The 23,566-nt window shown below is 39.9% G+C and overlaps 1 protein-coding gene across 14 annotated transcripts in view; it reads left to right on the top strand.

The window, feature by feature from the left end:
• The window catches only part of ANKRD44 (ankyrin repeat domain 44), a 131,463-nt gene that overhangs the window by 102,299 nt on the left and 5,598 nt on the right, over window positions 1-23,566 (top strand). For 9 of the 14 annotated variants that reach the window (XM_064717730.1, XM_064717722.1, XM_064717721.1 and 6 more), the window contains 12 exons: window positions 2,918-2,944; window positions 8,529-8,600; window positions 9,991-10,192; window positions 13,959-14,037; window positions 15,100-15,217; window positions 15,843-16,059; window positions 16,695-16,782; window positions 17,647-17,730; window positions 18,936-19,081; window positions 19,875-19,957; window positions 21,095-21,177; window positions 22,268-22,359. In XM_064717730.1, the coding sequence (XP_064573800.1) occupies window positions 2,918-2,944; window positions 8,529-8,600; window positions 9,991-10,192; window positions 13,959-14,037; window positions 15,100-15,217; window positions 15,843-16,059; window positions 16,695-16,782; window positions 17,647-17,730; window positions 18,936-19,081; window positions 19,875-19,957; window positions 21,095-21,177; window positions 22,268-22,359 (1,291 nt within the window). Of the gene's footprint in view, window positions 1-2,917; window positions 2,945-8,528; window positions 8,601-9,990; window positions 10,193-13,958; window positions 14,038-15,099; window positions 15,218-15,842; window positions 16,060-16,694; window positions 16,783-17,646; window positions 17,731-18,935; window positions 19,082-19,874; window positions 19,958-21,094; window positions 21,178-22,267; window positions 22,360-22,667; window positions 22,740-23,566 lie in introns of all 14 variants that reach the window. The other 5 variants (XM_064717731.1, XM_064717726.1, XM_064717734.1 and 2 more) reach the window with 2 other exon arrangements.

Here is a 23,566-nt window from a genome sequence, read left to right as displayed (position 1 = left end):
CCAGAATATGCCAAGTTTGTAAAAGACCTTGTAAGATTATTTTAGCAGGTATTTAAGTTTTTTTAGTAGGTATTTAAGAGAACTTCTTTCTAAAGAAATGAGTTCTTTCCACTGGTGTGTTATCCAGTGGAGTTTTTTTTCACTGGGCAATTTGGTCTGTGCTCTAAGCACTACAGTTTGTCAGCATTATAAAATATTTACACATTTGAATGCAGTTAGGGAAGGACTGGTTTATCTGTAGAAACATATTTTCATTCTCTGACTTTTGTGTTTCCTGTGAGTCCAATACCTTGGATGGAACTTAGCTACATTTCTTTGTGGGGAGGTATTGGGAGAAATAAGAATTAAGAGTGAAAAGGTCATATCTTTGACCCAAACCAAATTTATGTTCTGTGTGTTCAACCACAGAGCTCAACAAGAGAAGGTTTTTCCTGCAGGACCTTTAGGTTGTCTGGAATATTAGTGGGGTAGTTGCCCTTCTATGAATGATGTGATGTTGCTAAAAGAGAAGAGTGGAAGCTGATTCCTCAGCTGTCTCTCCATCTGTAGGGAGCCATTCACAGAGGCTGAGTGGTGTGCTTGCAAGCCACTGGAACTCCCACCTGCCTTCCTGCTTCCAGAAATAACCTCAGGTTTGTTTAGGCTGGGGCTGACTTTGCTGTTGGCAGTCAGTGACACCGGTCATCACTACTACCTGGTATTTTAGTGCTGATCCCATCACCAAACTCCTTTGAAAAAAAAGAAAAATATTGTGGGTTTTTTTACATTGAAATGATCTCTTGTTACAAGAGCTTTATTGGTGTAAAAAGAGTGGAATTTAATTTGTAATTTCACATTAGAATTCTACCTGGGGAGACAGTCAAGCACTTTGTGCTGATAAAACCAGGTTTCTGTGCAATGCTAGACCAAACAGAATGAAATGCCTGTCTCCTCCAGTGAAATCTCTTCTCTGACTGTAAGAAATTATGGATACTTTTTCTTTTAATCTGCTCTTCTCTTTATTCCATCAGCAAATGTAATTCCCTCTTTGACTAACAGAAATTGATTTGTCACAGGGGCTACATCATTTAAGGACGGGAGGAGAGCATGGTTTAACCAAAAGCTGTGCCAGAAGAAAAGGCAAACCCCTCTGTGTGTGCTGGGGAGCAGGGGCTGAGGGAGGTGTGTGGCCAGCACACACTGGGCATGGGGAGCTGGGGAGCCCCTTTATCAGAGCAGCTCTGCACTGCAAGGCAGATAAGCCATGCCTTCAAACACTTGGCTCCTTAACCTGGGGAGAAATTGCAATCACTGACTCCATAAATCTCCAGTGTGGCTGCTGCTAATTACCTGTCTCCTACCAACACAAATGTGTTCATTCATCCATCTGAGAGCAGGACCTGGTAATTACTGATAAGTGACTCACAGCAGGGCTGGGATAGGTGGTGAAAAGCTTTTTCCACATGGGGATCTGGCTCCAATGCTCATCCAGTGGCAGCCCCTGGGCCTCCTTCTGACCCAGATCTCTTTATTCAGGGGAAACAACCTGGGTTTTCTCCTTCATAGTTGCCTGTCTGTCTCCACAACCAACACCCTCTTCCTTAAAGGGATCACGTAGTCTGAGCCAGGGGCAGCAGTGTTTTGTGTGAGGAATTACTTTCTACCTGTGTCTCTGAGAGCTTTTCCATGTGGAGCAGAGAAGCACAAAGTCATTAACTTAAGTGGTTCTAAAAAGGAGAAGAACTTAGGAACTTAATGCTCAAAAAGAACTTTAATACACCTAATTTGTCTGTCAGTTGTAGAATCCCCCAAATCACAGTAGACTGATTTAATTGGTTGAGCTTTGATGTCAGCATTTATGCAATATGTACCCAGATCCACTGTTTAAATAATCAATAGGAGCCCATATAGGCTAGATACACTGATATAAGTTAGTTTATGGAAGTGCAATTTGTCTTAGATTTTATGTTTTGGAAAGCAGATAATTTGGATTCTAAAAATGTTTTCTAAAAAGCTAATGCTGCTTAGGAAATCAACAAGGGCAGGAATTTACTGTTTGCCCTGGCACCCTGCTGGCACTTTGCCATGTAGGATAGAGTATTGCTTAGCATCTCTGGGGTTTATTTTCTGCCTCTCTGACACATCTTGTCTTTTTTAGTCTGTGTTTTTATTTTCCTGGGGTGGAGAAGCAAGACACTCTTTTGATAGAGAACAGCAAGGCCACTGCAGAACTTGAGGAGACATTTTTCCTTCAGTTAGGAAAGAGATCATGGACTTCTGCCATTCCCTGGAATACCTTTCTGTGTATCTGTGTGTGTGGTGTTTAAATGTTATGTGTGAAGAATATCTGGCTCCCTCAAATCTACTGAATCCAAAGAAAAGGACATTTGATCAAGGCATATTGCATTGCATTAGAGTATTAGGCTCTCAGAAAGAGCTGTGGTCACTGGGATTTTAGGGGTGCAGTCGGGTTTATTTATCCAAGGCAAGATGTTTGCCTGCATGAGCAGACTTTCAAACAGAAACTGTCACTGCTTTATTGGTATTTGTAGGTTTGCAAAGCAATCTCACTTCATTAAGCAAAGCCTCCCACTGTGTGTGTGTGTGTATTATATATCTGTTGATCTGTGTTTTGTCAGTTGAGGAGATGGATCTTAAACACTGTCATTATTCTCCCCTCTTCCTTCCTGCCTTATGAATTAATGTACCTGATATCCATCCACAGTGGCTGTGGGGTCATTGCTCCAGGAGTATTTCTGCTGGGTGTGGACAGTGCAGGGATGGGACACACAGGCTCGGGTCTGTGGTTCTGTTCATGCACTGCTTGCAATGCAGTTATTGTACAGGAAAAATAAACCAAGAAACATTTTCAGATTACCATTACACTAGGGTGTTTCTGTCTTTAATTATTCTCGTTCTAATTGACATTTTTAATTAGATTGGAAGCAAAACTCCCTTGGATATAGTGAGTAAATGAAAAGCGATTGCATGTTGTGTATCTTTATTTCAACTTCTTAGTATTTTGCAAATCCTTGTATTCACTCTGGTGAAGCCTGAGGAAGAAGAATCACAACTCTTAACCAGCATGCCGTGTACTTGAAGCAATTGCATGTGTGCTGCTTCTGCTTCCATTGGAATTCCTCCTTCCTGCTGCTTGCAGGCTCCAGCTTTGCTCAAGGCTGTTGCTTCTCCTCAGTCAGTCTCAATGGCTGTGAGTCCAGTGCACGTAACTGGCTGGCATGACACTTCCCTGGATGTTAAAGTAACCCTGCATTTGGCAGTGTGAAATGGAACCACACTTGGCTGTTTTCTGGAAGTTTGTCGCCAATTTTAAAGTGTTTTGGAGAGGGAATGTAAATTACGTGGCTTCAAGCGAGCTTTTATTTAAAAAGTACTTGTGTGTGTTTCAGAGTAGAGGCTCAAATGAGAGGAGAGTAGCAAAAATAACATGAAATGCATATTTTAAAAATTGATTCTCACTGTATTTCACCAGTCCTCAAGTTTTCTCTCTAAAGAGGAAACTCCTAATAATTTCTCTCAATATAAGCCTTTCTATACCTTTTGCACAGCTGTATGATTTTGCAAAAGAGAGTCCTTAAAGGAAAGTGTGAGGTTTTGCAGAACCTCTGAGGTAGAATTTCTGGCCAGAAAGAAACATGATATATGTGATTTGAGTATGACAGTCCCAGGTTCAAATCTCTGCTCTGACTGACAAAGGAATTGGACTTCTCCATCCCAAGGAGTAACCAACACATTATGCCGGCTGGTGCTGGGGGTGATCTCTCACTCTCATTTGGAGCTGTTCTGCATTGTTTAAACACTCACTGGGTGACAATCACCTGTCCCTATGAGCCACTGAGTATGGCACTCCTGTGGCTTAACATGAAATGATTTTGTATGGGGTGGAAGAGCTCCCAGGGAAGATCAGAGCCCCAGCTGAGAACAGCCCAGGGCCTGGAGGCTGCTCGAGTTTCAGACTTAGATATGTTTAAAGCCCTGAACAGTGTTCTCTGACATGCCAGGTAAGTGTCCTGTTTGCATGGTGGTGACTGTTCTCCTGGGTATTGGGTACTTAAATTTTGTACTGGAGGAGTTGCACAGAGCTACTCACACATCTCTTCAGGTTCAGCCTGAGCTCTTGTGAAAATACTTCTTGCTTAAGTTAATTTAACTTCACCCATATCTGTGCATGTGAGTGAAAATGATGCCAGTACTGATGAATTGGATTTTTAAAGCCTGATCTTAGGAAAACATCAGCACTAGGTTAAGAGGCACATTGGTTTTAACCTGATCAAATTAAACTAATTTGATCATGTGTATTTACGAATATGGAGAGAGTTTACAGGATTGCTTGTTCCCCTGAGGATATATTTGTGCCACTTCACCTTTGAATTTTTCATCAATTAGGAATAATTCTGAGATTTTTAAAATGTACTTCCCTGATTAGAGATAAAGTAGTGAAGAGGTTCATTTTACTGCTCTATTCTGTATCATCAGAAACAACTGATGAGGGTTTTCAATCTTGTCCTGGCTACTTGCTGGAAAAGCCTTTATTTATAAGAAGCTGCTGGTGACATGTTTTCCCAGAGCAGAGACAATTATCTGTTCCAATTTATCAGGAAATATGAGATGCAAAGTGACACCTAGCTCATATATTTGTATTCAGTTCTGAAAGTGACATTAAAAATCGTGACCAGTTGCCACTTCTGAGTGACCTTGTGAATGATCAGCAGCATCACTGCAGAATTCCAACTATTTCTTTTGTCTTTATTGCCTTTTGATCAGCTCTTCACATGTGTGGATGTTTCTGAACACTGTTAGATGAATAACTTTTCAGAGTAAAGGCCATTTTTAGAATATACACAGCCAATCCAATGCTATGCCATTTTACAATCAGCGTGAATGGCACCAAACTGCAGGGGCTCACCAGCAGTACTGCCAGGGTGTGTGTTGGGATGTCAAAGCTGCCTTAATAAAACAGTAAAACTCTGTTTTAAGAAACTCTGTCTTCTTTGCTTTAAAAGAAAAGTCCCTTTAACTTCAGTGCCAGGTAGCACAAACGTGGGACATGCCTATTGGGAGTGCACTGCAGTGGCTGTGCCTGGAGGTGCCTGTGCATGATGGCTTGGACAGATTCACACGTTCTGTTCTCTTGGAAGGCCTGAGATAGTTCCATAGTTCCCATTGTTTCATTGTCTATGGCTTGGACTTTCTTTTGACTCTCGCTTTGAAAAGTGCAGCTTAAACCTTTTATGCATGATGAAAGTATTATCACTTTTCCTGCTTTATGGTAATTTTAAATTACTGACATGCTCCATGAAGCTGCTTTTTTTTTTTTTTTTTTTTTAATACCAGAGCTGAATTTTAGCATATATTATGAGGACAATCATAGGAAGTATCCTGACTCATTAACTGGCATATCTGAATGCCCTAAAAATGAAGGGGGGAACCCACACTGTATCCTGCTATAGAGTCATTTATTATAACCACAGAATAAAATCAGGCAGTAAATCCTCTTATGCCTGTAAATACCCTTGCTGCACAAATGAAATGGTGTGAACTGTAAAAGTTATTCATCTTCATGCTGAACTGGGGAAGAGAAGAGAGTTTATAATAGTAACCTTGTAGTGCTGTTAGTTTGTAAGACTAGAACTGAATAATTGATGTTTAATCTTAGTCTGCATCTCCCAAAGCATTCATGTTCCTGAGTCTGAAGAAGACTTCACAAGATTACTTGCAGTATTAAATGATGCTGTCACAGGAAGTGAAAGGGTCATGCTAGGAATTCCCAAGAGGCAGAAAGAGAAGAAGGATGCCCTTCAGAAAGGTTCTGACCTGCCCACAGGGAAGAGTGACCCTCTCATGCAGGATCTTGGCACAGTTCTGACATCCACCTGACATCTGTGGCAGTCAATGCACATAAATGCAATCTGCTACAAGGCAAACTTTTAAAGTCTCAAAAAAATTAGAAATGCAGTATGCTGGGACATTGTCCAGTCAGCCCCGAGTAACCATAAACTGTTGGCAATTGATGTTTATTTGTGTGTCTTTGGTGAAGTGCAGCTCCACAGGCAGGGATGGATTGCAGCACAGCAGACATGCTGGGCCTGCTCTGTGAGCTCTGTGGGATTTAAGCTTCCATGGCTGCCAGAATAAATGAATCTCAATGATAAATTTACCTCTTTAAAAACAGGTGCAACTATGGATAGCTTCTTCCAAGTATAATGGAGCTAGAGTCCCCCAAGGACACACTGTTCTATGTGTTATTATAGCAAATACATGTAATTTACTATAAAAGCATCCTTAGAACCATGGAAACACTGGTAAAACTGGAGGATTTCTTGGTGACTTGGACTTGGTATTTTTTATCTCTTTCTACATTATGTTTATCATTCAAGTGACTTAATTGTTAAAAAACAATGCTTGACAAGGAATGCCAAAAACAGTATTAGTGCTGTGTCTTTTATCTTCTCTTCTTGCTCTCCTTTATAATTTCTCCTCTTGCAGTGTATGGCTCTGTTTCTGAGAGCTTCCAGGTTTGCCATCAAATTCATGTTTGCACTTGACTTTCTGATGGAGATATTCAGCCCTATGACTAATAAGCTCATTAAGCCTGGTCTGCACCAGCCTAAGCTGCTTTGACTAAGCCATGGAGATGCCTTTTGTGAGGGGCTCTCCAATCCCACAATTTGTGCCTTTAGAGCCTTAATTTTGTCAATTTTCTGTGTGGTTTTTTTCATCTGTTTGAAAGGCAATTATCTGCCTTGTTCCTGGAGACTTTTGGAGCCGTCTGACAGGTGAAGGGAAGTATTTACTTGTTATGATTTTAATCCTGGAATTTCAGCATGGTGATGATAAATATAATTAAAAATTATTAAATTAGTCTGCTGTGCTGCCCTCATGGTCACAGACCAAAGGCCAATATCAGGTAGGCAGGGGAACAGGCTTAGTGCTTGGCTTTGTTTGGTGGGATTTTTTAGCTTGTTTACTCACTGGAGAAAATCAGATGCATTTGTGTATTCATAGTTGGCTGCTGCTTCATCCTGTTCACAGCACTCTTATATAAGAGAAGAACAGTGTTTTAACTGGAGGTGGTTCCACATGGCAACACCAAATGAGTTTCTTAACTCTGCCCCAAACCTACCAAGAAACTGGTGGGAGGCTTGATTTTTTTTTTCTTCCTCTTAGCTGCAGGGAAGTGTTAAAATTTGCATTACCTGCTAATACACACACCTACCTGCTTATGATTTTTATCAACACATAGTCTTGACATATTGCTAGGCACAAAATATACAAGTAAATTAAATTGCTGCCTAATTTTCTAGCTTTTCCATAGGATTCAGGATAAGAGATTTGTAACACCTTTTGCGTTATTAAGGCTAATTTTTATTGTAGACTAAGTTGTTACACCAAAAGTTCAGGCCTACATCATTGTTTAGGAATATGGCATCATCTTGCAGCACAGGCAAGACCCCCTGTAGCCTTTCGTGGTCTGTTTGGAGAATTTTCCATGTTGTCATAGCCTAAAATTGTCTAGATTGTAAAAAACCTGACATACTTTATTATTTTCCAGTCTTTTGATTAATTCCTTAGTGTCTAAAGAAAACCTGAGAAACCAAACCAGCCAACCAACCAAGTGAAAAACCTTGAAAAAGACTGAAAAATGTACTTCTAGCCTTAGAAAAATTCCAATAAAGGAATGACTGTCATGCTTTTGTGCCTTTTATACAGCCTCCCATTGGTGATTTTCTGTAAAATGCCAACTTCCAGTCCCAAAGGCTTTTGGATACTAACTCTGAGTAATGATTAAGCAAAAGGCCAAGCGCATGAGCAGTGCCACTCAGCAATTGTTGAATTGTCAGTAGTATTCTTCACACTGTGCATGATTTTCTTTGCAGCCTCAGCTGGAGAAGTTGTCAGGTTCATGTCCTGTTGTGGAGTTGTGCTTTTCCACAGCTCCTCCTTCTAGATGGATGGAAATGTCCTTGGTTTTAAGCTGTAAAATGAAGAGGATTATACAAATTTGTTACTAGATATCACTGGATGCTTGTAAGAGTTCAGGGACATGTTGCATTTTGGAAGACTGTCATTGCAGGAGCAGATTGTTCTTTCAGTCAATTTTATAATTTATCAGTGATTCACAGCTCAGTTATAATTATTCCCAGTGCTAATTATGTGTCAGAATTACCCAAAACACTGTATCAGACATGGCTTGCACATACTGTATAATCATGAAACTGAGCTTTCTCCAATGTAAATTTACTGAGGGCTCTATTCCACAAATCCATTGTTTTAAGGGCTCCTTTCTCACCCAAGCAGGCCCCAGGATTTCATGGAAACTAATTAATCAGGGTAAGGATGTTCATGACAAGCTTTTAAGCTGGTTTTATTGCTTTACCCTGTGCAGAAAAGCTTGAAAGTACTTTGCAATCCTTCAATAATTACTGTGGCCAAAATGCATCTTTGCTGATTTATAGATTTATAGTCCATGAAAATTTATCCTGTCTCATGTAAAAATGTTTTAAGACTTTATTTTTTTTTCTTCCCAGCTTCTGGAAAAAACCAACAATATATTTGAGGAATCTGATTCTGCAGCTACAAAAAGTCCTTTGCATTTAGCTGTAAGTACGAGATGTGTAAAGCATTTGATCAGTATCTCCTAGAATAGTTCCTTAATCTCTGTCTTTGAAGCAAGTTTAACTGTGGGCTTGTTTTGAAAAAGGTGGGAAGGGATGTAACAAACCCAGGTTCTGGGCTGGAATCGTTAATTAAATTTTAGGCAGTTGAAGCTCTTGGCTCTTCCTGACTCTAACACTTGGGTAAGAAGATGACACAGACGCTGAAGTGAAATTAAATGGAAATTCACACTTGTATTTAGAGCTAGGTTATAAATATGTGGCCAAAGCTTGAGCCTAGGCTTTGCTCATGGAATGAGATTCTCTGATGTTCTGGTGGAAAATGAATGTTTGGTACACAGCAGGGTGTGGGACAGGATCCAGCAGTGCCTGTGAGAATGGTACAGACACTGGCATATCACAACAGGACCCAGCAGAGGTGCCTCACAGATAACAACTGTTCCCCTGTCCCAAGAGCTCAAGATTCACGATTCCTCTTCCCAGTTCCCTTGTGCACAATCACAGAATAGCTGGGGTTGGTGTGGTTGACATGGACCTCTGGAGATCGAGTCCCACCTCTGTGGTAAAAGTAGAATCAGCTAGAGCAGATATTTTCAGGGCTGTGCCCCATCACATTTTGAATGTCTTTAGGCATGGAGGGTTCACATCTTCAGCTCTGATAACACTAACTATACAACTGGGTGTAAATAAAAAGGATGCTCTGAGTATGACAGTGAAGGAGAGGAGGGCAGGCCCTACAAAGCTGAACAAAACCTTTCCAATTTCTGGCACTGTCCACTGGGGTTTTGCAATACCACCCATTTGTGCTGTTGGCCCCAGGGTGGCTGTAGGTCTGGGAGTGCATCTTCTTGCCCACTGTAGTTGTTCTACCAACAACAATTCCTGCTGGCAGGAATTCTCTGTGAAGCATCAGCTGTAAACAGCCGGTCAAGTTTGTGTTTATATTTGCACAAAAATCTGGTTTGAGAATTGCTTTTGTTTAGTTGGAGACCAGCACATGTGCTGAACTCAGCACCAGTCAGGTGATAATCCATGGAGCTCTCTAGTGAATCTGGTTTTTGAAGCAAATGTTTCCCTGTCAGATACTGTAGCATGTGAAAAATGAATTGCTGATTGACCTGTGCTGGCTTGGCAAATTATTGCCTGAAATTTCCTCACTTTGGGTTGGAGCAAATCAAGAATTGTGTAATTTCTTGAGCGCAGTGAAATTTGGAAAAATCCTCTCAGGCTGAAGAGAGAATCATAAGGAATCAATAAAACAGATTTCTTTTGTGTTTAGGAAATATTGAAAGGGCTGGATTTTATTCACAATTTATGGGAAAGGTCTTTGAAAGATGGAATTGTGTCCTTTACATGACATATTTCATAATTCTAGGCCTATAATGGTCATCATCAAGCTCTGGAGGTGCTTCTGCAGTCTCTGGTGGATCTGGATATCAAGGATGACAAGGGACGCACTGCCCTGGACTTGGCTGCATTCAGAGGGCATGCCGAGTGTGTGGAAGCTCTCATCAGCCAGGGTGCTTCTGTCACTGTAAAGGACAATGTCACCAAAAGGACCCCCCTCCACGCCTCAGGTGAGTGGGATCTTGTGCTGCCCTTGTGGTATAAACCCTCCCAGCTGAAGCAGGTACGTTTACTTACCTGCTGTTGCTATGCACACTTCTAAGGGGAAGAACATTCTCACATGTCCTGAGGAGTGATACTTGTTTGCTGATGTTGCACATTTAAACCATTTTTCTGCTGTTTCATTCATCTTTTTCTCCTCTACCCCTGCGGTTCAGTCCTTCCTCATACAGAATCCCATATTTTTGCATGCCACTACTGCTCTGCCCTTACCTACTTGCCCCTCTCTGTCACCACCTACTCCTCAGGAGGTGTGATGTTTCCCTCATGACACCTTCTCCTGCTGCTTCTTCAGCCAAATAATCAGGGGAGGAGGGAACACTTGCCTTGCTGCTTCTCCTTTGGAAGAAATGTTGAAAAATAGATGTGGGCTCTGATTGGCAATGAAAATGTTCTGGTGTTCAAAACTTGCACCCATTTGCAGTGGCAGCACCACAGAAATTCACCCCCCTCCTTCAGGCTCCTCCTCCTCCTCCTGAGCAAGCCTGCAAACTTGCACTTGCTGGCAGCCTGCTCCTTTCCTCATGTGTGGGGTGTTAATTATGTAACATGCAAAATGAGCTGGGAAATGTAGACTTTGTCATTGATTTGAAGGTTATTATTTGACAGGTACCTGTCAGGTAAATTTGGAGAGGTGCCAAAGGGAATGTGTCTCCTGTGCTGTTCCAGGAGGGGCTCCGTGCAGGGTAGCAGTGGCCTCTAGTGGGAAGGAAAATTAATACCACGTGGATAATTCATTCAGGACCAGACTTAATGGTCTTTTTAATCTTGCTGAAATGCATATGTATTCTGTAGTATCAGTTTCTTCTCTGTGTGTGATCATGTTAGTGCAACCTCGAAACATGAGGTCAAATAGACTTAGCAATTTTGTCTGCAGTACTGAAGGAAATGCTTGTAATAGACCCACACTGCATACTAAAAATGCTTCCTGTCTGCTTAAACTTTGCACCAGAACTCAGCACATTTCTCCCCATGATAAATACTGATGGTTTGATTAATTGAAATCAATATTAGTGCTACCAGAAAACTAAGCTGTGATCAAGAGCTTTCCCTGTAGTTACTTCAAACATATCTTGGGATCTGATGTGAACAAGGTGTGACTTGGTCTGGAATGTCATCACTACAGCAAAGATTTGCATTTATTTAAAAATGTGGTTAGAGTGACATAAGTTTCCAGCTATCACAACTGAACTATAAAGGTACTTCAGTATTAAAGGTTCTTCAGTGAATGGTAACAAAACCATATTTTTGTTAGCAGCTCTGACTTAATATACTAATCTGTTGAATAAATTGAGTATATTTGTTGAATAGAAGATGTTATTTTAATACACACCTTTCTTACCTTCACATAATTTCAGATTGTGTTCCCCCCACCCCCTTTTAATTTGTTTTTGAATAACCTCCATCACTGTAGTATTGAGTACTTTCCATGTGAAACCAGCAGCAAGATTCATTGCAGACTTTTCTGGTCCATTATACTTTTTGCTTCTCAGACTAAAAAACTTTCCCAGGAGTGTAAATAAATTGTTCTTTAAATTTGCAGTGAAGCAAAATAAGTCAGATAGATATATCATAAAAACAAACACATATACAAAAAGTCCAACCATGAAAAAAGGCAAAAAATCCTACCCAGGAATAAGACACAAAAGGGAGCATGTACTTGGAGCAGAATGGAAAGTAATGCACAGATGGGTTGAGTATTTGAACTCTTTAGTAAAGGAAATTCACCACTGGCATGAATTTGAAAACTTTCAAATGTGAGTTAAGTGCACTTCAGGTAAATACTCATTAAGACAACGTCTAGAAGAACCTTCCACTCAAAAGCTCTGTAGAGTTCTGTGGAAATGATCTCTGGAGTAAAGCTCCTGCTTTACCACCCCCTGCTGCAGGCATCCCCCTGCAGTATGCCCATTTCCATGTTCCCAGGGAAGCGCTTTGGTGAGGAATGTTGGAGCAAGTCTGGTGCCACCTGCTGGGAGCTGCTGCACGTTCCGAGTCCGTGCTGCAGGTGTGCGAGGTCAGCTGGTGCCTCCTGAGAAATCCAGCAGAATTCTGGCTGCATCATTCCCCGGAGTGCCAGCGTGCATTTGCACACACAGAATGAGCATTTGCTCGTGCTGCACTGGGAAGAAACAAGAAGGCAGTGTGTGCCCATCCCCTTAAACTTGTCTGCCCTCATTGCTCCTCATTACACCGGCATAATTGCTGAACACTGAGCTCAGGAGGCCTCCGTGGTGGATTAGATGACAGAATTCTGCACATTTGTGTCAGTAAAGGGATTTGTGACTTGAGAACTCACACTAATGAAGTGTTTCTTTTTTCTGACTGTCCCCATGAAGTAATAGATTTCCTCTGGCTTCATAACATGGAGAATTTCCTTTGCCCAAATGATATGTTCCCTGTGTCATTTTATTACCACCAGCCTCTCCTCTGACTGGCCTGGGGAATCCATTGCAAGCGTTCCCCTGGTGTTAGTGTTGTGGGTCTGTTGGCAAAACCAATGTTCCCTGCAGGGTCTGTAATGCTTAGCAATCACTGGGTCAGCTCCTAGGAGTTTCTGGGAGAATCTGTTCTAAAACTCATTTACCAAAATGATTTTCACACATCTTTGTGAACAAGTTATGATTTCTTTCTCCTGCTGGGAGAAAGAACAGACCTTTATTTCCCCACCTCAAGCCAGTGAATCACCAGCCCTGCAGAGCTGTTTACATGTTATCTATATGTCATTACTTAGTGGTAAATAACTAAAAATGCCTTTTATTTTTCTGGGTAAATCAAGTAGGATTATTTTTGGATGAGTAATTTGAATGTGATGATGTGCATCGGTTTGTCTGCCAGCATGATGTGACATAGGTGGTGTCCAAGGGTTTTGCCTCAGCCCACAGGGTGTAGGCAGTGTGAATGCATGACTTGCTGTAATAAGAACACAACGTGTATCCACTGAGCACAGGAATTGTTTTTCAAAGAGGAAAATATCTGTCTCTTCATCCCATGAAAGTCTGAAGCCTTAAAGGCAGCTGACACACAGATGGGATTCAGTGTCAGGCCCTACAGAATGTAGAGACTCAAAGCTGTTTCCTAGCAGCAATCGGTTACATAAAAAACCCCAAAACAATAAAACCCAAAAAACCCCCCAAAATATCCCCCCTCCCCAGCAAAAACCCCAAATACCGCTAAACCAAAATGTTTTGATAAGTCTTATTTTTTATAAAATGGATAATCTCAAAGGGAATTTTAGTCTCTTGTGTTATGTGCTTTTATGAATATGACATTTGTATCATTGGTCATTCTTTATGGATTTCTTTTTTTTCATAGCAGCACTGAAGTACTCACTTGTACAGTGCACATAAAATTAAGGAGCCTTGACAGTGTACTTCCTACTGTGTTCCAACCCTGAGCACAGGACGCCTTGCCTGCCTGCTCAGTCTGGGGGATTTTGAAATGCTGTCTGCTTTAGTAGAAATCTTCTCAGAAGGGAATATCACAATTTCTGTTTTACTCATTTGGGATTTTTGTATCTAAGAGAACCAGTCCTCATCTTCGTGAGGTCAAGGGAAAAACAGCTCACTATTTCACTGGCACAAATTAAATAAAAATTGGGGGAATGTTGATCTCTTATATGGTGGAGTATTTTCCTTGTTTATAAGGGCATTTCTTATCCCTAAGCATTCCAGTGGAAAAGTATGTGAAATGAAACACAGCTTTTTTCCTTTACAGTCATTAATGGCCATACACCTTGTTTACGGTTGTTGCTGGAGGTTGCAGACAACCCTGATGTGACAGACGCCAAAGGACAGTAAGTTTTCTTTGGGGGCTTTTTTTTTCAGCTCTGTAATTCAAATAGCATCTCATATTTCTCACAAAAAAGTACTTACTTGAAATGCTGTATTTCCTGCACTTCTCCTCATAGAATTTGGCAGAGATTACAAAGTACACATTCAGTTGATGTAAGCCATGTGGAAAGGACTAATCATTAATCTTAGCCTCTGCTTCATACTTTGTACAGTCTTTTATAGATGTGGTGGGCCAGATTCAATAAAAACTGAACAGGCTCCTGAGATGTTTCTATAAAGTCGTCTTCTTTCTAAAACATTGCTATTCTAGGGTTTATTTGGTGCATTAGACTGGTGCAGTGGGACACAGTGTTTATTTGAGATGACACATGCATCTGAGATGTTCCTACAAAAGCTTCACCACTTCCTAAATGGCAGTTATAGAGGGAAAATAAGATATATTTTTAAAGTGAAAATGTGAATGGTTTAAGAAACTCATCTGGGGTGTCTGGAACATATAATGTTGTACGTATAACGTCTGTACATTTAATTTTAAATGGTATTAGTCTGCCTAGAAACAGATGGAGAATAGATCTCTTTCAGAAACAAATGAAAGATATGTTAATCTAAATTTTAGCTTGAATATTTCCCTCATGTCCCTTCATCCTCTTTAAGCAAATGCGCAGCATTTGCAAAAGAAATACTTTGGGTCATTGTCATCTTGGTAACTAGCAAGGACATGCATTCACAAGACTTGGTATTGTAAAACTCTTGTGTCACTGGAGGTGACATTAATTGTAGGTTATTAAGAGAACAGATTGTCTTGAATGGTGTTGTTCTGTAAACTGCTTACAAGTGGGTTTGTTACTATTTCAGTCCTGGCAGTTGGTTGTTAAACATCTCGATAATTTCATACTAAAGGTTTTCACTTGGGTGTCATATATGGGTATGGGGAAAAGAAATGGGTTCATGGGTAGGAGTGGCAAGAAATGCGGGGCTTCCTGATTTCTCTGTATAAGTTGGCAGGGACAAATAGCATCCCATTTTATAGCTCTGACTACTCTGGTTTTCTTTTCTTTCCCTAGAACTCCATTAATGCTTGCAGTGGCATATGGGCACATTGATGCTGTTTCTTTATTACTTGAAAAAGAAGCATCTGTAGATGCAGCTGATCTCCTGGGATGCACAGCTTTACATCGAGGGGTGACTTAATTTCCTTTATTATTTGTTTTACTGTGACTACAACTCACTTAGAAGTAGAGGGATGTTTAAATCTAGAGACATTGGAAATGATTGGAAACATGACCAAGCACAATCAATGAGATATAAAGCAAGACAGATCTGCTCTTAGTAATGCTTTGCTTTTAGTTCACATTTGTATTAATTAATAATGATTAGACCACTTTTTTTTTTCTCTAGACACTTTATAATAGTAGTCATTATTCTTGTAACTGACCAGCTTAAGAATTCTGAAAATAATTTCTTTGAAAGAACTGGCCAGTAGTTACTTTCATTTTTCTTGGAATGGTGCAAGTAAGTCCTGTAAGTTTTTCCTAGGCAGATCTAATATTTTCTAGTCCAGCTTGACTAAGCTGACTTTCCTAGCTAAGTCTAGCTTCTTACCCCTGTGGGTATGCAAGGGATGATATTTATGCAGAACTTTATGGTAACTGCAGAGAGCAGTTCAGCAGGTGCGCAAAGGGGCTCTCATCTCTGCCTGCTGAATCCCATCCACACATTTCATGTTCACGGCTGTCAATCACATTCCGTATTTCTGGAGCAAGAATCTGTGTTACATCAACCTCTGTACTCCTTTCTTTGTTTCCAGATCATGACTGGGCACGAAGAATGTGTTCAGATGCTGTTAGAGAAAGAAGTCTCCATTTTGTGTAAGGATGCCAGAGGCAGGACCCCTCTGCACTTCGCAGCAGCTCGGGGTCACGCCACGTGGCTGAGCGAGTTACTGCAGGTGGCGCTGGCCGAGGAGGACTGCAGCCTCAAGGACAACCAGGGCTACACGCCCCTGCACTGGGCTTCCTACAATGGTGAGGCTCTGTGGGGCTCTCCCCGGGTCAGCTTGGGGACATCTGCTGGAGGAGCGTGAAATGGAGAGGCAAATGATCCCTGTGTGCTGTCTGTGTTAGCATTTGCTGTGTGCACCCTTCAGTTTGTAGCTCCCAGGGACTCTGAGGCTCGTCTGCTCCAAGTCACAAGGAGCCAGGATGAAATTCTGGATTTATTCATGTCCATGCTGAAATTGATTTCTCTGTGTCCAGGAATGCTTCTTTGAGCTCTTGGTGCAAGAGACCATGTGAATAGATGGATATTCTGAACTGAACTGATTATTCTAAAATGGATAATCTGAACTTGTCGCTTGATATAAGGATAAAGCTTCTCAGTATTGACATTTAAGCTTTAGATGTAATGTAACATACAAGACATCACATTAAAAAGAGCATTTTGCTTTCCTTTTTTCTTAATAAATGCTAATATTAGCCCAGATCTCTCTTGCTGCTGCCATAAAATTTAAAAATCCTCTGATTTATGACACAAGAGCTTATATACACATCATGTTCAATTTTGATCTTAAAAGTTTTAGATTCCAACCTGTGTAAGCCCAATATGAATTAAATGATCTCCCTGCTTTGTGCAACACTGTGAAATATCTGCTCTCTCACAGGTCATGAAAACTGCATAGAGGTACTATTGGAACAAAAACTTTTCCACAAGTTCTATGGTAATAGCTTCTCTCCATTGCACTGTGCTGTGTAAGTAGAAATCTCCAGGAACAACTGAGTGTTGCTTTAGGATATGTCTGCAGAAAGTAGCAGTATGAGAATAAAGCAAGCTTTTTTGGAAATTATTTGCGTGAGCAAATGATTTTAAAGCTGATCATTTGAAATAAAATTCTTTGTGGCTGAAACATATTACTTTAAATCAGAATTTCTAGTAATAGCTTTGAAAAAAATTCAGTATTCACATTATTTTAAATGAGTATGCAATTTTCAAGACTAATAAAATGTGTGCAATTTAAACATGTGTGCAAATTTAAAATGAAAATAGCTTTTAATCCAATATGGAAGTGTGTTACCTATACTGTGTGTCTACTACTGTTACTAAATGCTGTTCATTTTCCTAAAGAAATAAGACAAATTAGCAAAACCCAGAAAAAGTGTTAATGAAACACACCACATCCATCAAATCAAAGTACTAAATGTGTGAGTTGGAAGAGATGTGGGTTTCAGTACCTTAAACATTAGAATAAATCTCTCTTTATGTAAGTGTCTATGAGTGCTTTCCAGGCCCAGGGGTGTTTGACATACAGGCTAAGGATTTTAAGATATTAAGGGTTTAATCCTAGCTTTGTTCTAGACTTGGAAATTACCTTGGTGCATAGTGAATTAAGGATCAGCTTTGCTGTAGAGACTGAAATCCATCATAGCAGATGCAGTTTGATTAAATGGAGAAATTATGAATATGCAGAAGTGTGACTAAAAGCATTAAGACAAAGGCATATTAGGGTAACTTAGAAATAACCACTAAGAAATATTAATGGGAAATCAAGTAAACCAATATTGGAAAGTGAAAAAATATGTAGGCATGGCCTTTTAAAAATGTATTTTCTTTGGCAGAATCAATGATCATGAAAACTGTGCATCACTACTCATCGGAGCCATCGACGCCAGCATTGTCAACTGTGAGGATGACAAAGGAAGGTAATGGTTCCTTGGACAGATTGCATCTCACGACTCCATTTAGTAATTTTCATAGTTCTTTCTGAACCTCTGGCACTAATCCTTAAGATTTGTCATGCTGACTCTTTCAGACAGCAGTTTGCACCACAGCACAGCTAAAAGGTGTCTCACTTGAAGCAAGAATATGAAGTATTCAATGTCAGAGTACATATGAAAAAATATAAAAGTAATAGTATTTTGTTTGTTTAGAACATCTATGGCTATAGGCTGTTTCCTGGACCTGTTTTCTTTGTTAAATGTTTAAACACATTTATCTTTGCTAAATGGAGTGATACTAAGTACATACAGAAAAGTATTTCTTTAATAGTTTTCATGTTACGTTGGCATTCTCAGGGTACACAAATGAGAATATCTACACAGCAAAATAGAACCATTGCAGCAAGAGATGGGCATTCAGCCCAATCCTTCATTTGTCACATTGAGAATCTCCTCGCCATATATGTATATATTTAATTAAAATTGCTGAAATTCTAAAAAGTGAACACATATTGTTTTCTTTTATTAAAACAAATTTAATACCCTCAGTAACAGTGATTACATAATTCTGTGAGGGTAAGAGCACCTCACCTTTGCTGATAAGCAAAACAGAAGCAGCACTGAGCTGGGCTGTGTACGAACTATCTTTCATCGCTAGTAGTCACCCTTCTGACCCAAAATGCCAAAGAGCCACAGGGAATGAATTCCAATGGCTATGTCTTGTAGAAACTGATAACCTTCAAAGTGGATTGAACTCCTTCTGCCTTTTTATAGTACTGCAGTTACTTGTGGCTTGTTGCTGCAGTATCTTTGACTACAATTCAAAATATTTAATTTTTAAAATAATCTATGTGTTCTTTTCTGATAGTTCTTTCCAACTGAGGCTTGCTAAAAAAAAAGGTAAAATCAGATCAATAGGGACGAGGGATCGTACTGCTTTTCATGTCACACAATATGCTCTATTAAAATAAATAGGCTGAGATTCTTCACAGTGTCATATCTCCATACTATCATATCCACTTTTGGAGACTGGCAATATTATTCAACTTACTTCAGCTGCTGCTACTACAACCTCTTTACCAAATTCGAGTTATCACCATAGGGAAAAGCCCTAAAACCTCTTGCACGTGGAGGTTTCTGGGGAGGTGGGGCTGTTGCCCCTCTGTAGCTGCGTGGGTGTTGCTCCGCAGGACTCCCCTGCACGCCGCAGCCTTTGCTGACCACGTGGAGTGCCTGCAGCTGCTGCTGAGCCACAGCGCGCGCGTGAACGCGGCCGACCGCGCGGGCAGGACGCCGCTCATGATGGCAGCGCACGGCGGGCACCTGGGCGCCGTCGGTGAGTGGCTGCTGCCCCACACGGGAACCCTGGCACCCTGGCAAAACTCAGCAAGGAAAACAGATTGTGTGCATAACAATAACATCCTTCTGCGGGAAGATTTTCATCCATTAAAAATACTACTTCTCTGCAGTCTTGGTGAACATTTGCTATAACAATTTTGAGTCTTTCTTCCTCCCAAGAGCACGAGGGCAGTAGTAATTCTGTTCTCCTTTACTTCCTTGATTTTGAGGAGCAGTAAAGCTGCATGTGTGAAAAAGATTATGTAAGCTTTTCCATCCTGTTTTATAGGAAGCTCCATTCTTGCAAAGGCAGCTATCAGCAGCTGCTTTTTCCAGGCTAGACTATGTGTCACAGGCACACTGACTGGGGGCCTTATGGGCTTTGCAGAACTCCTTTTCTCTGGCTTCAACAGCATAGCTGCACCCCAAGTTCTTTATATCCCCTTAGTCCTCTCAAAGCAGGATTTACAGTCATTCTGAGGCAGAGGTGATTCAGGCTAAAAACTGCTGATCTGCAAATATGGAAGTTCATAAATAAGTTAAGATCGATGTATGTATGACAGTTTGGGGCACCACAAACAAGCTGTTAGCTCTGCATTTGCCTGCTGATTAACTGCACTAGATTAGTCTGTTCTCGTTCACTAATTTCATTATTATAAGGCTTACATCATATAAAGACTTAATTAATTAGCCTCTATGCACATGTATACTGAAATAGTAATTTTTTCCTCTCTTTTGACATGTTCATCTGTCCATTGGGTTTGTTCATTGATTCCTACTCTATACCTCAGACTTTTTGGTGAACATCGCCAAGGCTGACCTGACATTAAAAGATAAGGAGTTGAATACATCTTTGCACTTGGCTAGCAGTAAAGTAAGTCAAACACCTCTCTGTGCTTTTATTCTCATCAGTCCATATGAATGTATGTGTGTGTTTATGCTCCCAAGTTTTTTTCTGCAGTGGAAATGTGGTGGTCACAGTTGTGGTGAGGAAGAGAAAGTTGTTCCAAGCTTTTTCTCTTGTCTGTTTCAAAGTATTGTACATTGAGAAATAGGGATGGCTCTTATGACAGCTGAAACATAAGTGACACTACGAGAAGTAAAGGAAACTCTTTAAGGTTTTACCAGATAATCTCACTGTAAAACAGCTTAACAGGTTCAATAATAAAGAAAAATAAAATTGTTTTTTATTTATATCCTATTCCTGTGAAAGGAGACCAAAATTTTCCCCTAACAAAGCAGGAGTAAAACCAGAGGTATTGATTAGATGGATGATGGTGTCTCTTCCTAAGCCTTCTTCCTCTTAATTCCAATTTCTACTGCTATTTCTGCAAGAAAATATGCACAGAGGATTCCCTTTCCTTTTGTTTTGCTCCCACCCACAGATTGGATTCCAGTGTGATCATATTACTCCAGTTTCTGCAGACACATGAGCCTTGCTGAATTCTCAAGGTCCTTCAGGCAGCTCTTCCCCTGCCAGGGCTGTAGGCTCAGCACAACTTGTGGTGCAGAAACAGGATCAGAAATAAGGCCTGGATCTGTATTATACTCAAAGTTCCTTTGTTAGCTCTCTGACACTGAAGAGGTTTTCTAGCAGCTTATTAATAATACAGAAAGGCATTTAAGGACCCACAAAGTGTGGTGTTCGTTTCTGAGATGAAAGCATTCTCTGTCACTGTGTAGTTCTGATAAATCATCCACTGAATGTTCACTCAAGAGAAAACAGCATTCTCTGAAAGCTGAGGAAGTGAATTCATATTTCATGAATGCAGGGTTGAAAGACAGGTGAATGTCTACATTTCTAAATGTGCTAAAACATCCCAGCAGTAGTGGTTCACAAATGGTACTTTAAGACTCGCTTAGTTCACCTTCTACATGGGCTTACTGAGCAGCATCTTTTGTATTTCAAATTGAGTTATTAAATTTCACTTTTATTATGTAACATTTCTTTTTGCCTCAATTTCAAACTCCTCAGCAAATTAACACTTTTGGTTTTTTTCCCTGACTACAGGGTCATGAAAAATGTGCCTTGTTAATACTTGACAAGATCCAAGAACAGAGCCTTATTAATGCAAAAAATAATGCATTGCAGACGTAAGTATAGCCTAATACTCTCAAATTAAGCTGATTTATCAGAATATTCCAGTTTACCATTTCAAATTCATGTCTCAGATTACTTAATAGAACAGTAAAGTTAATTTCTGATTTTTCTTGAATGCTTTCCCTTGAAAAAGGCCCAAATTGTATCGCACTCTTACTTTTAATTTTGATTCTGTTTGTGCCATTTTTATGCATGATCTGGTTGAAAAATTATACAAGGTTATTTATTTAAAGATTATATCAAAATGTCTATTAATCATGTGAACATGTAAGTATATATCTGGCATTTTCTAGTGAACTTCACCCTAAATTTAAAAAAATTATTTAGACTTACTTAGGCTTAAGGTGGTACATTTAGTTCTCTGAAGGTTTTTTAGGTGATATTTTATGTGCAACTTCTGTCCATAGCATATGTTATCAGCTGCAACTGGTTATTGGCATGGGGGAATCCCACCACAGGAGATTCAACCATGAGTTCAGGTGGCAGATCACCTAGAGCTTGCAGAAGAATTTATTCCATCTTAGCCCTGTTTTCCCCTTCTTCCAACTTGAAAATGTTTTTCCTGTCCTGCTAGCTGTCCCCAAACCAGAGCACTGGGTGTTGGGCCAGGAAAGGAGCAAACCAATGGCTATTTTTAATTTCCAGCTGCTCTGCAGTAGCAGAGATTAGCAATTGAGTATTCAAGGATAAAAAGGCAATACAATGATATTGAACAGCCTGTAGCAGCCAGAATTAAGGACAGAACACAGGCGTTTTTCAGCTTTGGATTCCTTTTCCTTTTAAACATCAATTATGTGCTGCAAACAGTGGAAAAATGAGAAAGACTTTTAAATAAAGTCTTTAGGCTGGAAAGTATTAAGCCATCTTTGTGTGCTTGCACAAAAGAAATCTTGTTTTATAGATGTGGAACATGTCAATTATTTCAAAGGCTGCAATAAAATTTAGTGTCTACGATACAATTGTAATGATCCAAGGAAGGAAACCATTCTCTTTCACATGCGCAGTGTGCTTTAAGCATTGCCTAACTTTGTGTAGAAAATCTGTTGTAAACTAAAGTTGAATTTAGTTGTTATGTTTTTGTAGACCTCTTCATATTGCTGCACGAAATGGCCTAAAGATGGTGGTTGAAGAGTTGCTGGCCAAAGGGGCCTGTGTCCTGGCAGTAGATGAAAATGGTAAGTAAATGATACACTTTGACAGTCTTCAGTAGGAGCCAACAGGTAATTTTACAACAGACTGAAGCAATAGACTTAAAAGGTGATGATAGACTTCATTGATGCTTTTATCCTTCCAAGAACAGACAATGAGTTGTGTGAGTACCTATTAAAAAAAAGAAAATTAAAAGATACTCTTTCTTTAGTATAAGAATCTACTTTAAACATCACAGTGGTCCCTTTTACTGTTCATTTTGCATGTACTGTCAACAGCTAGTCTTTTTTAATGCCTGAGTGCAGTGGTAACTTGAATTTCCTAAACATGCAAGTGGCACCGGATAATTCTGACGCCTTGCAGAAGAATTAAGGAATTTGCATTCAATCAGCGCATGTTTTAATGGGTAGGAAGAAAACCATCGACATGTGTTTGAGTGTGTCCCAGCTCATTCTGAGATCAAACCTTGTGCTTGCAAATTATCTGACCAAGATGCAATTAAATTATTGTTGTCTCATAAAAATACATAATTGGTTACTAAATTAAATAATTTTATTTCAGGCTTCAGTGAAGCCCTTCCCTAAAAATTAAAAGGAACCATAGAATGATGTGATTCTACAATTATAGTTTTTAAAAATATCTTCCTGAAATCAGTTGTTTTTTCTTACAATACTAACTTCATGGCATTAATGTAACAATTGGGTACCTCAATCTTTCCATATCTATAAAGTAACACTAAATAAAGTAACTACTCACCCATCATTGCAAGACATTTGAGATCTCTGGATGAAAAGAACTGATTGGTATTTACTATAAGCCAAATGCTACTTAGCTATACTTGCATGAATGAGTTCCACAGAAGTCATCTGACCCTAACCTCACTTCAGAGATAGGTGACAGAAAAATGAACCAGACCATTTTCTAACCACAGATTTTATCCTTAAAACAGTACATACACATCCAGCTAATTTGTATGTAACAAATGACAATTAGATTTAAATTTTATACACATTTAGTTTTTCTAGGAACAGCGTACACATTTTAAAAGAGAGATGTTCAAGTAGAACCTTAGCACATTCACAGATCTAAAGAATATTAACACTTGGAACACATGGAAGAGGAAATGCACTGACTGCAATCAGTGCTTAAATGTGGGTATTTTGCAACAAAACTGTATTCACTTTTTGCTTACCAAGTTCATCTGTGCTGCAGATCTTGGCTTCCTCGAGGCAG

This window comes from Zonotrichia leucophrys, chromosome 7 (assembly GCF_028769735.1).
Source record: "Zonotrichia leucophrys gambelii isolate GWCS_2022_RI chromosome 7, RI_Zleu_2.0, whole genome shotgun sequence".
Taxonomy (NCBI): Eukaryota; Metazoa; Chordata; class Aves; order Passeriformes; family Passerellidae; genus Zonotrichia; species Zonotrichia leucophrys.
The sequence above is the reverse complement of the archived record's forward strand: the minus strand, read 5'-3'. Positions and strand labels throughout refer to the sequence as shown.